The 20,547-nt window shown below is 38.3% G+C and overlaps 1 protein-coding gene across 1 annotated transcript in view; it reads left to right on the forward strand.

Moving 5' to 3' along the window:
* LOC106878644 (uncharacterized) overlaps positions 1-20,547 on the forward strand; it is a 122,998-nt gene that overhangs the window by 83,604 nt on the left and 18,847 nt on the right. Inside the window, exons 6-11 of the mRNA XM_089341806.1 lie at positions 7,412-7,490; positions 8,706-8,844; positions 10,091-10,188; positions 10,758-10,862; positions 15,901-15,985; positions 17,317-17,411. Of these exons, the coding sequence (XP_089197932.1) occupies positions 7,412-7,490; positions 8,706-8,844; positions 10,091-10,188; positions 10,758-10,862; positions 15,901-15,985; positions 17,317-17,411 (601 nt within the window). The remainder of the gene's footprint in view (positions 1-7,411; positions 7,491-8,705; positions 8,845-10,090; positions 10,189-10,757; positions 10,863-15,900; positions 15,986-17,316; positions 17,412-20,547) is intronic.

The raw sequence follows: 20,547 nt of genomic DNA on the forward strand, positions 1-20,547 counted from the left end.
TCTAGCTGTCAGCACATTGGAATCATCGTCATCACCATCACCACTTTAGCATTTACTTTTCCATGCTTGCATGAGTCAGAAAGAATTTGTTCAGGCAGATTTTCTATGCATGGATGCTCTTCCTGTCACTAACCTCTTTTTTTGTAAAAGTCAGACATATTTTTATGGGAGATTGGAAATGAACAACATTGCTTGTATGATGGAAACATTCATTTACAATTACTGTGTGATGTGAAGACAAGGAGACACATGCACACTGACATGATGAACTTCTTTTAGTTTCTACTTATCAAATCCACTCTCAAGATGGTATGCAGTGGAAGTGCAAGCTTTGTAACCATACAGCCATGCCTGGAATCACTGCTGCTATTAGAGGACCAAGGTATGTGATGCATTGCCGACCTCAAAAAGACCTGCCCACCATAACAGAATAGAGATCTTAAACCCAGGTGCAACATAAAATGCTTTGGTGTGTCTGTGGCTGCCATGTAAAAAGCATTCAGTACACTCTGTGAAGTGGTTGGTGTTAGGAAAGGCATCCAGCTGTAGAAATCAAGCCAAAACAAACTATGGAACCTGGTGTGGCTCCTGGCCTTACCAGTTCCTGTCAAGCCGTTCAACCCATGCCATTAAATGGACATTAAATTATGGTGGGGATGGATGTGCTGCTGCTGCCACTGCCGTTGTTGTTGTTTCATCATTATCATCATCATCTAATGTCCGTGTTCCATTCTAACATGGGTTGGATGGTTTGACAGATTCAGATGGGCCCCAACAGCCGCATCGTGCTCAATTGTCTGCTTTGGCATGGTTTCCACAGCTAGGTGCCCCTTCCTCACAACAAACACCTTAAAGTGTGGTCTGTGTGTTTTTTTTTTTTTGCTTTTTCTGTTTAGGTATCACCTGCACTATTAAGGCCATCGCACGGTTTACAAGACTACAAACACTGAAAGAACAATTCTATGCTAGGGGGTTGGTTAAGGGGTAAAAGGTTTGCTGCAAAGGAACGGCAAGACTACTCACATTTTAGAAGAAAGAGAGAGTGTGTAGGATTGATCAAGTGAACTGGGAAGTGATAAGGAATGATGGTGATGAAGTATCAGGATGGACCTTGCAAATATGAGGTGGGTAAAAATGAGTGAGGCATGGGGATCAAGAGGGTGGGGGTAAAAGATTTTATTTATCATGAAATTATGTATGAGATTTCTTGGGTACACCAGCCTAAGTACATTGTAATGGTATCTCTTTTGATTATGGCCATCACCACATAGCAGTAAATATAGTAATTTTGGTGGTGGTGATGGCACAGAATGTGTGTGTGTGTGTCTGCATGCATGTGTGATATGCCATAGTGAGATAATCCACATTGGAATTCCTATGGGAAGGACACATTGAACAATGTAGTATAACAATGTAAAAAAAATTATGATGGCTACCTTTGGAATGCTTTTGGTTATAGGTCTGACTAGGGCCTTAAAAACACAGACCAAATCACTTACCTGTTAGTCTTATTTTAAAACAGTATTAAAGTTTGATCAAAATGCATATATGAGGTGCTGCATGCTTAAGGACTGTATACACTAGAAGAGGTAAAAAGACCATATGACTATATGTCTAGACTTTGAGATCTTCAGTTCAGGTCTGTGACAAGTATTTGGGGAATTGTTTTGGCATCCTAATCCAAGAGTGATTTAGCTCTTATTCCTATTTACTGCAATGAAGTTAGGGTTGAGTCTTGGAACTTAAGAAGCATTTGTTGTTGCTTGGCAGAATTGTTGGAGCATTGGAAAAGTTGCTTTCCAGTATCTGTTCTGGTTCTTAATATTCTGAGTTCAAGCTCTGACCAAGGCAGGACTTTCATCCTTACTGAATTGATAAAGTGTCAGTCAGCTACCGGGTATATTTTCTTAACCTCTCTCCACAAATTGCTGGTCTTGTGCCTATGTCAGAAAAAAATTACAAGAGCAACAGCTTAATAGCATCGTTAATGTGTTGGCCAAAATGTCTTTCTCTGTTTCTTTTGTCTTTTTACATTCTGAGTTAAAATCTCACTGAGGTTAACTTTAACTTTTATCACTCCAGGGTCAATAAGATATAGTACCAGCCAACTAGTTTAGTTTAGTTGTCCTCTTAGACACTTCAATAATTTCGCACAAGCACTCCATCCATCCATCATGGTCCCCCATGCGTGTTCTTACTTCATCAACATTTGCCATTCCATTGTCCTGAAGCATAGGATTAGTGTAATTGACTGGTGTCATTTGCTCACATGCCTTCCAAGTCAATAAAATAAAATACTAGTGAAGTACTGGGGTCAGTGGTATCAACTTACTCCCTCCCTTTGAATTTGTTCACCTTGTGCTTAAATTGGATAAGTGAGAATAGAGAGGAAAGTGTTGTCTCCCAGTGAATTTATTGGAAGGTGGATTACAGTGGGGAACATAGCCTGAATGAAGGGGCCTGTTCTAAGCATGCACCTGTAGATCGAAATTGAGGGACAATGGAGAGAAGGCACTTGCCTTAGAAGTTAAGGTGACTGTGGTTGGATGGAGTTCCCATGAGTGGCCCCTTTTTTGTGCTAATCTCTCCTTGCCTTGACCTTGTGTGTTAGTTGTAAGCAAATATCTCCATAATGCAAGTGGTGTCCTTTGTTTTCAGTCTTCCATCATCATCGTTTAATGTCCACCTTCCATGCTGGGTTGGATGGTTTAACAGGAGCCTGCACCAGACGTTTGTGTCTGTTTTGGCAAAGTTTTTATAGCTGATCTCTCTTCCAGTCATGGGGAAATATTGTTTTAGAAACAGATGAGGGTCAGTGATAGGGGGATCATCTAGCTGTTGGAAATTCACATTAACAAACTCTGTTCAGCTCACGTGAGCATAGAAAAGTGGACATTAAACTTACAATAATAATCCTTTTTAGTGCAGGCACAAGGCCTGAAATTTGGAGGAGGGGAATAGTAGATTACATCAACCCCAGTGCTCCACTGGAACACATGAAAGAGGGGGAAAAGCAAAGTCAACCTTGGTGGAATTTGAACTCAGAACATAAGGACAGACAGATTGCTGCTAAGCATTTTGCCCGTTGCGCTAACGATTCTGCCAGCTCACCACCTTAGTAGTAGCAGTAGCAGTAGCAGCAGCAGCAGTTGTTGTTGTTGTTTCAAATTTTGGCACATGGCCTGCAATTTTTGAGGGGAAGAAGTCAATTACAGTGATCCCAGTTTTCAACTAGTACTTATTTTATTGACCCTGAAAGGATGGAAGGCAGAGCCAACTTCAGCAGAATTTGAACTGAGAATGTAAAGACAGACAAAATACCATAATAATACTGATGATGGTGATGGCAGCCTCCTCCTCCTCTCCATCAAATCAATGTTGTCTGAACAGCTGCACAGTGCACCATGCATCAGGTGTTGAAGTGATTGCAGTGCAATGTGTGATGAAATGTTTTCCTCAAGAACACAATATAACCATCCAGTCTTGGAATTGAAATTACAATCATGGGTGCATCATCCTAACCGCTAGGCCATGTGTCCTAATAATAGTAGTAATGATGATGATGATGATTTTGCCATAGGGACAGCAATTTTGGGGGAGGGGATGAGTTGATTACATCGACCTCAGTGTTCAACTGGTACTTATTTTATCGACCCCAAAAGGATGACATGCAAAGTTGACCTTGGAAGAATTTAAACTCAGGACATATAAACAGACAAAATACTACTAAGCATTCCATGTGGCATGCTAACAATTCTACCAGCTCACCGCCTTAATAATAATGACGATAATAATAATAATAATAATAATAATAATCTTTTCTGTAATTGGCACAAGGTCTGAAGTTTGTGGGGAATGTGTAAGTTGATCATATCAAACCCCAGTACTTGACTGTACTTAATTTATATGGCAGAAATAGTAGTGAAGTGGCCAGAATGCCTTTGCAGTATGATGTTTTGTGCCCTGGCTTCTTTCAGCTCCCACAAGTCGATGATAAAATAAAGTACCAGTCTAATTAATACTGAGTGGAAGCAGGGTCAGTTTTAATTGACTCCATCTTGTCCTCAAAACTTCTGGCCTTGTTATGGAGACCCCCTTCGGTCATGAATGACCATGGGATTACACCTAGAAAGTTGCCCTCCAAGGCACAAGTCCAGGCAAAATTGTTAGTGGAAGACCAGTAGTCGCCCATGCACACTGCTGATGTTATCCAAAGGAAAAGCAAAGGCCGATACAGCTTGGCACCTGTGACGTCGCAACTCATTTCTACAGCTGAGTGGACTGGAGCAACGTGAAATAAAATGTCTTGCTCAAGAACACAACATGCAGCCCGGTCCGGGAATCGAACTCACAAACTCACGATCGTAAGCTTGACGCTCTAACCACGCTCTAATACATGTCTCCTGTAGAGATCTATATGATCTCAGTGTGCATTAATGATTTTCTACTGGCCTTATGTACCAAGCTGATGTTTTATTATTCGTGTTGTATTATACTTCTGGTGAAAACACAGAAACTGTTTTTATTCATGATCTAAATTCTGTATTGGATGAGAGGTGAGTTGGTGTGATGCCACAGATATTTTGAGGTGTGTGTATGTGTTATACAAGAAGGTTGTTGACAGTGACTTCAAAGTTTCAGCCAGCTAAGCTATTGTTGGACTGCCTTTGAAATCACTGTCAACAACATTCTTGTGAAAGAATGATAAATTCATACTCTACAATATATATATATGTATGTGTGTGTGACAGCACATGGCTCAGTGGTTAGAGCATCAGGCTCACAATAACGAGGTACTAAGTTCGATTCCTGGACTGGGCTGTGTGTTGTGTTCTTGAGCAAGACCCTTTATTAAGAGTTGCAACATCACTGATGCCAAGCTGTATCAACCTTTGCCTCTCCTTTGAATAACATCGGTGGTGCGGAGAGGTGGGAGCTGGTATGCATGGGCAAATGCTGATCTTCCATAAACAACCTTGCCTGGATTTGTGCCTTGGAGGGGAACTTTGTAGGTGCAATCTCATTGTCATTCATGACCAAGGAGAGTCTTTTCCCTCTTTTATATATATATATATATATATATATATATATATATATATATATACATACATACATACATACATACATACATACATACATACAGGGGTTGGACAAAATAATGGAAACACCTCAAAATTTCAAACGAGTTTATTTTAATATGGAATAGGACCGCCTTTGGCAGTAATTACTGCTTGAATTCTATAAGTTATGGACTCATTCAAAGTTTGAATTGTTTCCAAAGGAATTTTTGTCCATTTCTTCAGCTAAAACAGTCTCCAATTCTTATAGTGATGATGGGGGAGGATATCAACTCCTTACTTGTTTTTCTAAAATGCACCATAAATGTTCAATAATATTTAGATCTGGGGATTGTAGTGGCCAGATAAGATGTTCACCAGAATGTTCCTTGTGCCATTCAGTAACAACTTTAGCTGTGTGAATTGGTGCATTATCATCCTGAAAGATTGTGTTTCCCTCTAGAAACAGTTTCCCAACCATAGGATGAATTTGATCAGATACAATGCTTAAATAGTCTTGACTATTAATTCTTCCATGAAGGAAAACCAGAGGGCTGGCAGATTTCCAGGATATAGCCCCCCGAACATCACAGATCCTCCTCCATGTTTAACTGTTGGAAGAAGGAAGTCTGGGTCAAATGCTTCTTTTGGCTGTCATATCATGTATACTCAGCTGGTGGTCGGAAATAGTGTAAAGGAAGACTCGTCTGAGAAAATAACATTCTTCCACTGCTCTAGGGACCAATTCTGTAGGTTTTTACTCCACTCTAAACACTTTGCAATGTTTGTTTTCAAAAGTAGTGGTTTTCTGATTGCAGCTCTCCCATAAAATTCAGCTTTGTGCAGCTCCTGGCGAGCAGTTTTTGTGGAAACTGGGTTCTTGAGGTCGTCATTAAGCTCTGCAGTAATTTTGGGAACTGTACTTTTGTGATCCTTTCTAACAATTTGTGTAAGAGTCTGACGGTCCCTATCTGAAAGTTTTGCTTTCTCTGAGTTTCGTTTCTACGAGGTTTTTCCCTCTTTCTCAAAGGCTGTCATTTCTTTCGAGACAGTACTTCTTGATACACCAAACATTTTGGCCGTTTTCGTTACGTTAGCACCTGCCGTACAAGTACCAACAATTTAACCTCTTTGAAAGTCCGATAGATGTGTCATTTTAATGAATTTTAATTACCTTTTTCTTATGATATCTGAAAAGAAACAGCAATTTTAGCTAAACATATTAAGCATCACTAATAATAAATCAAAAAATAAACAAGCTTTTGACAGTTTTATAGATATTTCAAAGTTATGATGCTAGGTGTTTCCATTATTTTGTCCAACCCCTGTAAATATAAGGCTCTGTAATCATTTAGATTTTGAAGTGGCATATATTTAATGAGTGAGGGGCCAGAACTGTAACTTCTATGTTAGTTATCATTTTATCTGCCTGTGTGGCAACAAGCTTTTCTCCACTATCTTAAAAAGTGCAATTACAATCATAACCCCAAACTTTGACATCAATATAAAGATCTGGTGGTCATAGCTTAACAGTGGCCTCAGCACTAAACTCTCACCTATTGGATGCCTCACCTTTCACCTGTCCTCAGCACACCTTTCTAATACACAAACATTCAAAAATGAGTTACACCTCATATATACCAGTTATGGTATTATTTTTTAATTATTGTTTAAGCACAGGCGTGGTTGTGTGGTTAAGAAGTTTGCTTCAAAACCACATGGTTTCGGGTTCAGTCCCACTGCATTGCACCTTGGTCAAGTGTCTTCTACTATATCTCTGGGTTGACCAAAACCTTGTGAGTGAATTTGGTATGTGGAAACTGAAGTGTATGTGTGTTTTGTTGTTTTGACATTGTGTAGTTATTGTAAATAAACATCATTCATTTCCAAACATGTCTGGCCATGGGGAAATATTAACTTACTTGGAAACAGTTATGGCAACAGGAATGGTATTTGACTGTAGAAAATCTGCCTTAACGAACTTTGTTCAACCCATGCAAGCATGGAAAAGTAGACATTAAAATAGTGATGATGTAATTTTTTATCTTCCCGTCAGTTTTTCTATTCTTGCATAAGTAAGTTACATGTTGGGTCAGTTGCCTTTACAGCTGCCATGCTCTTTCTACTATCAACCTACTCAGCTTTTTTAAAGTAGGTATTGAAAGAACTTTTTGATGTTTTAGGCCAAGCCATTCATCAAAGATAGAAAACAATTCTTTTTCCCCCTGCTACAGCTACCCATGTCTGTCAATATTATTGTTATTGATAAAGAAATTTTCTATTCCCATGACTTGTCTATAATGATTTTATTTATGCCTCTCTCTCAAGAAGCGTTCATAAATTTTATTTTTCAGATGTTTATTGATTACAATCTTTATGGTATGAATTTGCTGAATGTTAACCATGTCAAATTTCGGCGGCGCCAAACTAAAGGTAAGCTGAAACTTCATGTTCTGGTTTTGGAGTATAAACTTACATTGCAGGAAAGCTTCAGGACCTTTTGAACTCACAGTAACACATTCACCATCACAACCTGTTACTGGAAATTACCTGTGATGCCTCCAATTTCATGCACTATTGCTCTCAGTGCAATATTTCATAATTAAATTTAATATTTAGCACCATGTAATTTGATATTTAATATTTGTTAGTACTCATGTTATTTAAATATCCTTGAAGCCATGTCAAAGACACAGAATAAAATATTTTCTCAAATTATGAAAATGTGTGCTGATGTCATGTAAAAGGCACCCAGTACACTACGTAAAGTGGTTGGCATTAGGAAGAGCATCCAGCCTGTAAAAACCAAGCCATAACATGACTGGAATCTGGTGCTGCTTGCCAGCTCTAACTAAACTGTCCAACCCATGCCAGCATGGAAAACGGACATTCAGTGATGGGCCCCCTCCCCTGCTTGAACAACGAGTGAGAGTTGGGAGCAGCAGTAACATCCAGTTGTAAAGTCCTGTTGCAGATATATCCCAGTCCAGTGCTGGCATCATTGAAAAATATTTAGGCAACAGAACTCAGCTGTGCAGTGTATATATGCTATATCAATAAGACTACTGGAACAACTATAATAATACTAATGGTTTCAAATTTTGGCACAAGGCCAGCAATTTTAGTGAGAGGGAGCTAATTGATTACATCAACCCCAGTGTTCAACTGGTATTTTATCAACCCCAAATGGATTAAAGACAAAGTCAACTGTGGCAGTATTTGAACTCAGGATATAACGATGGACGAAATGATGCTAAGCATTTTGCCCAGTGTGCTAACGATTCTGCCAGCTCACTGCCTTAATAATAATAATGATTATCGTTTCTGCTATATGGGTGGGGCAAATTCAGTGACACTGACCCCAAAATAATGAAAGGCAAAGTAGACAGTGGAATTTGAACTCAGAAGACATGAAATACCACTAAGCATTTTGCTCAGCATGCTAACAATTCTGCTAGCTCATCACCTTAATAATAATAATAATAAACATTAATGGGAAAACTGAAAAATAAGTATCAACTCCTTTGGGAATATGATTGTATTTGTTTATGATTACATTATAGTTTGTTCGTAATGTGTTTTTTTTTTTTTTTTTTTTTTTTTTTTTTCTCTCTTTCCTTATTTTATTTGTCCTTTCCATATTTTCAGACAAATCAAATGTGGAATTGATCAATAAGCATAATAAAACACCATCTGCTGATCAGAAATCCCCTGATGTACCCAATTCTCAATCCTGGCTCAACAATGACATTAATCATTTCAGGTGGAATGATTCAACTGTGTCAAGGTAAATGGATTTTTTTTTTTTTTTTTTGTCTGTGCCCCTTCCTTTCACTCTCTTTCATATTAACCTTATCTACCCCCCCCCCCCCACCACCACCACATACACTTGTTATCTTCCTATCTATGTTTCATTCTCATATTAAACTCCTGTTACTCTCATGCTTTACATAAGGACTTTCTATCTGTGCTATTCGGTTTTGTTTTTATAGCTTATAAGGAAGTATGATAAAAGTGCAGTAAGAGCGTTGGTGTCTTCTGCTTACATTAGGGAAGCAGAAGTCAGCATATTGGGTGGAACTGAAACTGTTGTGGCTTTTAGGGAGAAGGAGAGAGACAGAAGGGGCAGGAGGAGGTATATAGCCAACAGATGAGCTAGTCATGTAAAGGTGCATGGCTTAGTGTTTAGGGTGCTCAGCTCACGATTGTAAGATTGTGAGTTTGATTCCTGGCAGTACGTTGTGTCCTGAACAAGACACTTTACTTCACGTTGCTCCACTCCACTCAGCTGACAAAAATGAACTGTACTTTGTCACATTTGGTGTGTCATGCTGAATCTCCCTGAGAACTACATTAAGGGTATGTGTTTCTGTGGAGTGTTCAGCCACTTCCACATTAATTTCATGGATCAACTGAAACACTCATTGTCATAACTGACCGAGTAAAAGTCTATCTCATCTGCACATACCACAACTACAGATGGTAACAGTTGTTTACTGACTGAACTCAGTGCTGGCCATTGACAGTTTGTTTTCTGTTCATCTACTCAGTATCAAAATGATATTTGCCATTGATTCAATAAGTTCATCTGTCAAAATTGTTCAGATCCACCATGCTGCATCCTATGATTTCAGTGTACCTTGACTTAGGTGGTTACATGCTATTCAAACCATAGCTGGGATCCTGACAAGTACTACTACTGCAGGTGAGAATAGAACTGGGATCAATAGTAGCTAATATGTGGTTCCACACTCCTCAAACACTGGATCTCCTAAACCAGGGCCACACTACCAAATAGAGTTTAAAGTCATACCTAATATTACGTGGATATTTTTCCCCTCTTTATCGTATCATTGGTATGGTAATGTTTTTAATTATTACTTTCCATAGGTTTTTTTTTTTACTCATTAAACAAAAAGAAAGCTAAAACTAAATGAGTAAAATTGTTATGCTATTGTGATTTATGTATTTTGTACTTATTGAATTATTAACTTTTTTTTTTTCTTCATGAACTGCCCTTTGTTATTTTCCAGTGAAATGTTATTAGATGAAGATCTTGAGAGAATGAGTACTTGTGAACTAGAGGTGGATATCGTAGCTGCTGATATATTGAATAGACTTGATGTTAATGGTAAGTCAGATCAGTTTGCAGTTTACTACTACTACTTATCTGGAAATATTGTTGGTCTCTGTTGATCAAGCAAGCATATGATCAAAGCTGGTTCAACCATGGCCATCCTGTCTTATATTTTTAAGACATGATTTAGGACAATATTTATCCAATGAGAGAGATTTGGCTGTTATTTGTAGCCTGTTGTAGCAACCTCATAGATGTTCCTTTGTTGGCTTCATCTGAAAAATTAATTAGATTTTTTTTTTTTTTTAAATTCTTTTTTTTTAAATCTTGAAATTACATGATTATTGCATGATTAATTCAAAGCAGTGTGAATAAATAAGAATTACATTTGACAAAGTAATCTGAATGCTAAAGGGTTAAGCTGAAATGTCTACTGGATTATTGTTGACCTGGGGCTAAGCAATATCTTTCATCACTGTTTAGGGCTGATTACATGTGTACTGTTATTAGGATTATAAAGAATAGATTGTTTAGTGTTAATTACATAACAATGAGGGAAAGGTTGGGAATTGGTATTTTTAAAAATTTATTTATTTATTCATATATTGAAATATATATTTCAGATAACATTGGTGTTAATCCAGGTTTAACTGCGCTGTGGAACGATGAAAAAGAACGGCGGCGACTGAAAGGTTTATCTTCTCAGTGTGGGCTAAGTCAGTCCCAAGGTAAGAAGCAGAAGCAAATTGAATATGTATATATATCCCCGAGTAAGCACATAAATGTGAAACAAGGTGGAAAAAAATAGTACTCGAATACTGGAGATAGAGTAATATGCTTTATTGTTAAAACATCACAAAAGCATCACAAAAAAACTGCTACTCAAAGCTTCACATTCCCGTTCATCGGGCAGTTGTGGTGAAGAATGGAATAAAAATTGAGGTTGTACATATAATAGAGTGTGTGTGTGTGTGTGTGTGTAGATATATATATATATATATTTATACACACACATACATGCATACATACACATGTGCAATATATGGATTCATGGTATTGTGTAGCTATCACAGAAAGGACCTCTAGTGGACTCGGCTAACAGACCACATAATAATTCAATATGGAGGAGCATAATGCAGAGTTTTATGCAGCTGAAATCCAGATCTGATTGATGAGATTATTTCATCAGGAATATATAAGCCATAAAAAGTCAGGAGGTCTGAAAGGTGAATATATATATATTTAACCACTTCATCTCCTTGATATTACAACCATTTTCACAGCCTTCATATAATTTCAGTGTATTATAATGTTTACATGTCTGCACTAAATATGCATGCTATATCATTATCATCACCAACATTTAATGTCCATTTTCCATGCTGGTATGGTTGCATGGCTTGACAGGAGCTGGCATGGCCAGGGACCACACCAGGTTCCATAGGCTGTTTGGGCTTGGTTTCTAGAGTTGGATGCCCCTCCTAATGCCAACCACTTTACAGAGTGTGCCAAGTTCTTTTTACAAGGCACCAGTGTTTTTTCCATGGTTCCTTGGTTTTAGGATATCAATTCTGTTGTGGTGGCTGAATCTTCTTGAGTACAACAATGCTCTACATATCTTGGTCCTCTGTTATCTCCTTATACAATACAATTTTATAATTGCAAATCAAATGCAGGTAAAAAAAAAAGCTAGCTCATCAAATCACCAGAACATCATGGTTACACCTATGTTTCAACTCTCAGTGTTGTAATCAAGATGTTCCGGTGATCTGATAAGCTAGCTTTCTTTATCAGCATTGATTTGTATATTTACAATTGTATTGTATTATGTGTAGCATGCATAATAGTGCAGACATGTAAACATAATTCATTATTCACTGAAATTATTATTACATGATGGAGGCTGTGAAATGGTTGTAATCCTATGGATGACAAGTGGTTATATCTCCTGCCTTTTTATGATTGATATATACATATATAATATTTTTTGTGGAGTAACCGTTTTCAAAGCACACCACTTACAGCTATAAAGAATAACATTTAAATATTAGTTTGAAAAACTTTTGATATCCAATATTTACAAGGTATTCTTTGGAGCTTGATGTGCTTCAAGAACAATTATTCCCAAAAAGAATTAGTGTATAAAATTTGGACATCAACAGTTTATCTATCTATCTATCTACAATATATATATATTTTTTTTTTTGAGACCCCCTTCGGTCATGACTGACCATGGGATTGCACCTAGAAAGTTACTCACTGAGGCACAAGTCCGGGCAAGGTTGTTTATGGAAGACCAGCAGTCGCCTATGCATATCGGCCTCCCCTCTCCATGCCACCAGTGTTACCCAAGGGAAAGGCAAAGGGGCCGATACAGCTTGGCACCTGTGACGTCACAATTCATTTCGGAGCAACGTGAAATAAAGTGTCTTGCTCAAGAACACAACACATAGCTCAGTCCGGGATTCGAATTCACAACCTCACAATCGTAAGCTTGACGCTCTAACCACTGAGCCATGCACCTTCATATATATGTATGTATGTATAAGAGAGAGGAGAAGTGATACAGATAAATGTAATTAGGCTTCACACGCATATATCATCATCAACATCATTTAAAGCTACGTTTCATGCTGGCATGGGTTGGACAGTTTTACACAAACTAGCCAACTGGAGAACTACTAAGTTCTGTTTGTCTGCTGTGGCATGGTTTTCACAGCTGTAAATCCTTCATAATGCCAACTACTTCACAAAGTGTAGTGGGTGTTTGTTACATGGCACCAGCATGGGTATTTTTATTTAGCACTGATACGGGTGCTTCCACGTGGTTGTAGCTCTCTGAACTTAGCCCAGCCTTTTCTTATTCTAGCAACTACACTCACAGAACTTCCTTCACTGCTAATTTGGTTGCCTTGGTAACAAGCTGTCTACTACTTCTAAGGATCCCCACTGGACATCTGGGAAAGTCTATTCATTATACCTTCTTAGTGTTTATTGTACCTACACATCTGCTACACACAAAGACTACTTTCTCTGTCAACTTTCTTATGACACCACTGCACCTCTTATGTGTCCATAGCTTGTACTGGGTACACTGTATGGAGTTTCTGCCAACACTCATTCTACATATTGAACAGGGCCATCTCCTGAAAGGATTTGAGATTTGTCAGTTTTCCTACTTTGGTCTTCGTTAAATTAACTCTAAGGCCCTAAATTCTGGACCTTGCTTCCCCACCTGAAATTTCCTCTCCAGTTCAGGTAGTGATTCATCTATAACAAGCTCAGCAGCATAGAAGAGCTCCCAACGGCAGCCAGTCTTAAAAATTTCTCTGTTGTTGTTTGGAGGACTAAGATAGACAAGAGAGGGCTAAGAACCGATCTTTGGTGGACTCCTACTTGTACACTAAATTCACATTCATACATATATAAAAGGATAAAATTATTATAAAATAGCGATAATATCAGTGGCCAGCATGTAATTAGAAACCATACAGATAAAAATTATATAGATTTATAATTATATACACACACACACACACACACACACAAATATATTTACGTAGAGCATATATATATATATATATATATATATATATATATATATGGGAGAATATACAAATAATAACAACAGACGAGGACAGGTGGTGTAAAGAACAAAAGTATATATTAGTATGACGCTCGGGAATACGGAAAGTCTTTGACGTTTCGAGCTACGCTCTTCAACAGAAAGAATACGGAGACATATAATGTGTGTGTGTGAAGGCACATGGCTCAGTGGTTAGAGCATCAAGCTCACAATCATGGGGTAGTGAGTTCAATTACTGAACTGGGCTCTGGGTTGTGTTCTTGAGCAAGACACTTTAGTTCACATTGCTCCAGTTCGCTCAGCTGTAAAAATGAGTTGCGACTTCACTGTTGCCAAGCTGTATTAGCATTTGACTTTCCCTTGGATAACGTTGGTGGCATGGAGAGGAGAGGCTGGTATGCATGGGTGACTGCTGGCCTTCCATAAAACCATGGAGGGAAACTTTCTCGGTGCAATCCCATGGTTATTCGTAACCAAAGGGGGTATTTACCTTTTTATATATATATGTATATTGGGTCATCCCGTAAATAATATGGTTTTTTCAATTGCATGAACTAAAAGTCAGGTGGAGATGGGGTAAACTATCTGCATCAACTTGCTATAAAAGCAGGTAGTAATTTTACCTTGTCCTTATTCTTAGTGCAAGTTCTGAAGAGTGCAGTTCGATTTTAACAGTTATTTTTTCAAAGCTATAATGGAAATGGCAAAGGAACATATTTTGCTTTATGAGTTCAATAAAAGCAATAATGCAACGGAAAGTGCAAGGAATATTAATACAGTATATGGGGATCGGACAATAAGCGTAAGCCTGTGCCAACGGTGTTCCAGAAATTCGGAGCTGGAAACTACAGCCTAGAAGACGAACCATGTCCTGAAAGATCTGTAGAGCTCAATGAGGATTGCAAACCCTGATGGAACAAAATCATTTAGATGGAAAAAATGTGAATTCTTTAGACGAGGTCAGAATAGTACTAAAGGAGTATTTTTTGTTATAGACAAGTGAATTTTGGAAGAGGGTCTTGCAAGACTACCGGATAGATAGAAGAGCATTGTAGAAAATGAAGGAGAGTATATTTTCGATTAAAAAAGAACTTTAATCTTAATTTTAAAAAGTGAAAGAAATATTTAAAATAAACCGCATTATTTATGGGATGACCCAATATATAAAAATCACTTTTCACTTGTATGGAGTTTAGGACATTTATAATAATATTACCATGAGAACCAGAAAGAAAAGCATGAGCTTTGAAGCAGACGTTTTTGCATGTGTTGATCACAAAGGTTTTTAAACAAAAAAACCATAAGGATAAGAGTTCTCTTCAAACTTCCACTCCTGGTGAATTAACAGATATATAGCAAACAAAGAATGGAGTGTTATGTTTTTATATAACTTTATTCACTGTTACAAACGTTTCAAATGGCCTTAGGAATTGTTTCCTTGCTATAGAATGGCTTCAATGCAAAATTAGTTAATTAATGGAAGAGTTAACCCCTCCACCATTCTCTTCAGATCCTGAAGTTATATTGCAATGAAGTGCTGACTGAGGTATTCACTAGAATTTCTTCAATCCCTTCACTATATGTTTGTTTATCTTTTAGCTTTTACTTGTTTTAGTCATTAGGAAGCTGGGTCTTGCCTTCAATTTTTAGTCAAACGAATCGACTCAAGCCTGGTACTTATTCTATCAGAATCTTTTTGCTGAACTGCTTAGTTACAGGGATGTAAGCAAACACTCATTAGTTGTCAAACAGCAGTGGGAGACAAACACACACACACACACACACACAGTGGGCTTCTTTCAGTTTCTGCTTACCAGATCCACACTCAAGGCTTTTGTCAGCTCAAAGTTATAGTAGAAGAAACTTGCCTAAGATGCCATGTTGTGCAAGTAAACCTGGAACCATGTGGTTGAGAAGCAAACTTCTTACCACACAGCCATGCTTGCACCTGTCTTTTTTTTTTTTCTTTGTTCCCATGCTGGCAGGGGTCTGACTGAAGCATGAAACCGTATAACACCATTTTGCACAGATCAGACAATGTTTATAGCTTTGCTATAAATAACATAAAACCCTACCTTTATTTATTCAATGAGTATGTGCATATTAAATAATTATGTCACTGAATTATTCATTTATTCATACGTTAATAATTCATGTTTTTTGGGGGTTTTTTTTGACAGAAAGGGAAAATCTCATCTCCTCACCTTGTGAAGAAGCACTCAAGAACCGTTTACAGAAAATTATACAATTCCATCAAATGTATGGGTAAGTTGTTTGTTGCTATACATCCTGCATGTTTACTTGTACATCCTGACCTAATCAGAGGAGGAAAGACTGTACCTATGACCTTTTTTTAGGGATTCTGAAACAGTTTGCTGGGAAGATGAGAATTATCCTCAAGTGCAGATATGGCTGTGTGGTAAGAAGCTCGCTTCCCAACTACATGGTTTCAGGTTCACTCCCACTGCATGCCACCTTGGGCAAGTGTCTTCTATAGCCTTGGGCTGACTAAAACCTTGTAAGTGGATTTAGTTGACAGAAACTGAAAGAAGACCATTGTGTGTGTGCATATATATATATATATATATATATATATATATATACATACATACATACATACATACATACATATAGATATATATATATATGTGTGTGTGTGTGTGTGTGTTTGTATCCCCGTAACTTAGCAGTTTGGCCAAAGAGACTGATAAAGTATGAGGCTTAAAAAATAAGTTCTGGGGCCGATTCATTTGACTAAAACTTCGAGGGAGTATCCCAGTATGGCTGCAGTCTAATGAGTGAAACAAGTAAAAGATAAAAGATCAGAGACTGGTTCGAATGCTCACAGTGCAGGGGCCTTTGCAAGAGGCACCCAAGGACCAGATGGTGGGGTCAAGCCAAGTGGCTGATTATATTTACTTCTCAGGAACAGTCCTTCAGACTGGCTTCAAATTTCACCAATCAAATTTTAACTCCTGTGGTTTTGGCTAACACAAGGCAATGGTAGATAGCTGTCCAGGGTGCTGGGCAATGGGATTGAACTGAAAATTGTGTGGTTGTGAAGCAAACTTCTTACCCCTGCATCATCAATGCCTGCCCACCAAAGCTCGCTTATTTAATCATATACCTTTTACCTTCTACACTTTACTTGTTTCAGTCATTAAGCTGTGGCCATACTGGAGCATTACCTTGAATTTTTTTTGTAGTCAAATGCATCAGTCCCAGTACTTACTTAAGTCTGGTACTTATTATATCAGTCTCTTTTGCCGAACCACTGAGTTACAGGGATGTAAACATACCAATAATGTTTATCAAGCGATAGTGGGGACAAACAAACACATATACATGCACACACACAATGGGATTCTTCCAGTTTACGTCTACCAAATCTGGTCAAGACTTTGGTTAGCCTGAGGCTATAGTAGAAGACACCTACCTAAGGTGCCACATGGTGGACTGAACCCAGAACCATGTGGTTGAGAAGCAAGCTTCTTACCACACGGCCATGCATGTGCCTATATACACAGTAGTTTTTTTCCATCAGTGTTGTTTTATTTATTTATCTATTTATACGTATTTCTGTTTTATTCCCCCAGTCAACACACGACACATTCTCAGGATGGAGCCAAATCTAGTCTAGACTCTGTATATCCAGCTTCTCTTGTGGAGTCTCATTCTTTCACTGATGACAGTAAGTTTTTGTCTTCTTTTTAATCATTATTCTCTTCTTTGCAAGAATTACATAGTTTTATTGACAGTTTTGTGAGCTACACATTTGGTAGAATGGTGAGAAGTTCCAACTTTAATACCAGTATTGTATAAAGTCTTACTGAAATGAAACACAAATAGACACCATGTCCACTTCAAAGCTAGCTGATAACTATTTGGAAGTACAAGGTACTTGATTCAGCTTTCATTCTATGGCAATTTGTCTTAACACACACCTCATTTTCTATCAGAATGTGGCATCTCGACCACATCCATTCCTTCTCTATATATATTGTCTTTTACTTGTTTCAGTCATCCAAATGCAGCCATGCTGGGGCACCACCTTGAAGAACTTAACTGTTTTTCTGTTAAGCCTGGTACTTATTCTATCGGTCTCATTTTGTCAAAGTGCTAAGTTACAGAGATGTAAATAAACCAACACCAGTTGTCAAGTATTGGTGGTGGGCAAAGACACACACACACACATATGATGAGTTTCTTTCAGTTTCCTGCCTACCAAATCCACCCACAAATCTTTGGTCAGTCTGAGGCTGTAGTAGAAAACACCTGCCCAAGATGCCATACTGTGGGACTGAACCTGAAAACGTGGTTGGGAAGCAAGCTTCATACCGCCCCCCCCCCCCAAAAAAAAACAACAACTCACAATTGGCTTCTTTCAGTTTCCATCTACCATATTTACTCACAAGGTTTTGGTTAGCAGGAAGGTATAGTAGAAGACACTTGTTCAGGGTGCCACACAGTTGGACTGAACCGAAAACCATGTGGTTGGGAAGCAAAGTTCTTAACCACACAACCACCCTTGTGCCCTTATGATGATAATAAATACCATGCAGAAACCTATCACACCGTTTTAATGTTCTCATCAGTTATGATCAGAACATGTTCTGCAAATGTAATATCCATTAGAATTTTTTTTCTGTACCGACGCCTGTAATCATTTATATCTTTGAAACATTGAGGATAAAATTATTGCCCTTAGCATCAACAATACCTTTACCAAGAATGTGGAGCACAGCTTAGTGGTTAGGGTATTAGGCTCATGATGGTATGGTCATGACTTTGATTCCCGGCATTGCATTCTGTCCTTGAGCAAGCCACTTTGTTTTATGTTGTTCTAGTTCACTCAGCTGTCAAAAATGTGTGGTACCTATATTTCAAAGGGCCAGCCTTGTGACACTTAGTGTGACGCTGAATCTCCTTGAGAACTACGTTAGGGGTCCACGTGTCTGTGGATTGCTCAGTCACTTGCTCGTTAATTTCACAAGTGAGCTGTTCCGTTGATCGGATCAACCGGAACCCTTGTCATTATAAGCAAAGGAGTGCCAGAATTTCTTACAAACTTACTACTTAAACTAAAGGCATTCTCACATTTAGTTTCATTATATGTTAATGATTCATCATCATCATCATTATCATTTAACGTCCGCTTTCCATGCTAGCATGGGTTGGACGATTTGACTGGACACTGGCGAACCATATGGCTACACCAGACTCCAATCTGATCTGGCAGAGTTTCTACAGCTGGATGCCCTTCCTGACGCCAACCACTCCGAGAGTGTAGTGGGTGCTTTTTACGTGCCACCACTCATGTGTACATGTCAGTAGCTAGCTATCATGCTGACTTTCATTGCCCACTACATTTGCAACTTACTTTTAATGATAGTCAACTAACAACATGCATGTCCTCTTCTCTCATGCACATAATTCATGTGCACTCACGTCACATCACTTGTGTGATGGCAATCAGTCTACATTCATTAATTTCAGCATACAGCTTTTTGTCAATCTGTGACGCCTGCGCTTGTTGTCATGTCTATACTTCTTGAATGATGTGATTGAGTGTGATTGTTTGGATGCTGTCAATTTGGCACAGCATGACTGGATATTAAACCTGTTTTGGCACAGGAGGGAAATACATACACAAACATGTGTGGCATGAAGCTTGCTTCCTAACCACATGGTTCCACATACAATTCCATTGCATGGCACCTTGGTCAAGTGGATTTGCTTGACAGAAACTGAAGGAAGCCCATCGTATTTATGTGTGTGTTTGTCCTTTACCACCACTTGACAACTGGTGTTGGTTTGTTATGTCCCTGTAACTTAGCAGTTTGGCTAAAGAGACTGATACATTAAGTACCAGGCTTTAAAAAATAAGTCCTGGAGTTGATTTGTCTGACTGAAAATTCTTCATGGTGGTGCCCCAGCATGGCTGCAGTCTAAAGACCCGAAACATGTAAAAGAATAAAAGAATACAGAGAGAGGGAGAGCGAGAGAAAGACATTACAATTTATTAATCAAACATTATTGACGTGAACACGTTCCCTCTTCTCACACAAATAAACGAAGGAGGTGAGCTGGCAGAATCGTTAGCACGCTGGGCGAAATGCTTAGTGGTATTTCGTCTGTCTTTACGTTCTGAGTTCAAATTCCGCCAAGGTCAACTTCGCCTTTCATCCTTTCGGGGTCAATAAATTAAGTACCAGTTACGCACTGGGGTCGATGTAATTGACTTAATCCCTTTGTCTGTCCTCTCTATGTTTAGCCCCTTGTGGGCAATAAAGAAATAACAAATAAACGGAGAGGGGAGTTGAGAATGAAGGAAACATTAAAAGTTCTGATGTCAAACAAGTCAGTATTGAATCAGTAATGCCAGAATGGCTGTGCCAAAACATTTCATACCCCTCTACTACATCATTGAACAGATGCTTAGGAAACCTTCAACCACTCACATTCTGCTGCATTAACCCTTTAGCATTCATATTTCTTTGTTCACAGTTTTGAATTAATCATGCAATGCATTGTAGCTTTGAGATTTTGATGATGTGGTTCCTTTATTTTTGGAATAATATTGTAGGATAGGTGTGAGAGGCCTGTGTTAACATAAAACCAGTAGAATATTTGAGCCAAATAAAAAGCCGGCTTAAATGATAAAGGGTTAAACTACAGACCCAATATTATTTAACCCATTTGAATTAATCGTGCATTATCTTGTAGCTTTGTAATTTTGATGAGGTAGCTATTAATTTTTTAGAATGACATTGTAGGGTTGGTGTGACAGGCTAGATCTGACCAGTTTCAACATAAAGCAGGTAGAA

This window comes from Octopus bimaculoides, chromosome 25 (genome assembly GCF_046866305.1).
Source record: "Octopus bimaculoides isolate indiv1 chromosome 25, ASM4686630v1, whole genome shotgun sequence".
Taxonomy (NCBI): domain Eukaryota; kingdom Metazoa; phylum Mollusca; class Cephalopoda; order Octopoda; family Octopodidae; genus Octopus; species Octopus bimaculoides.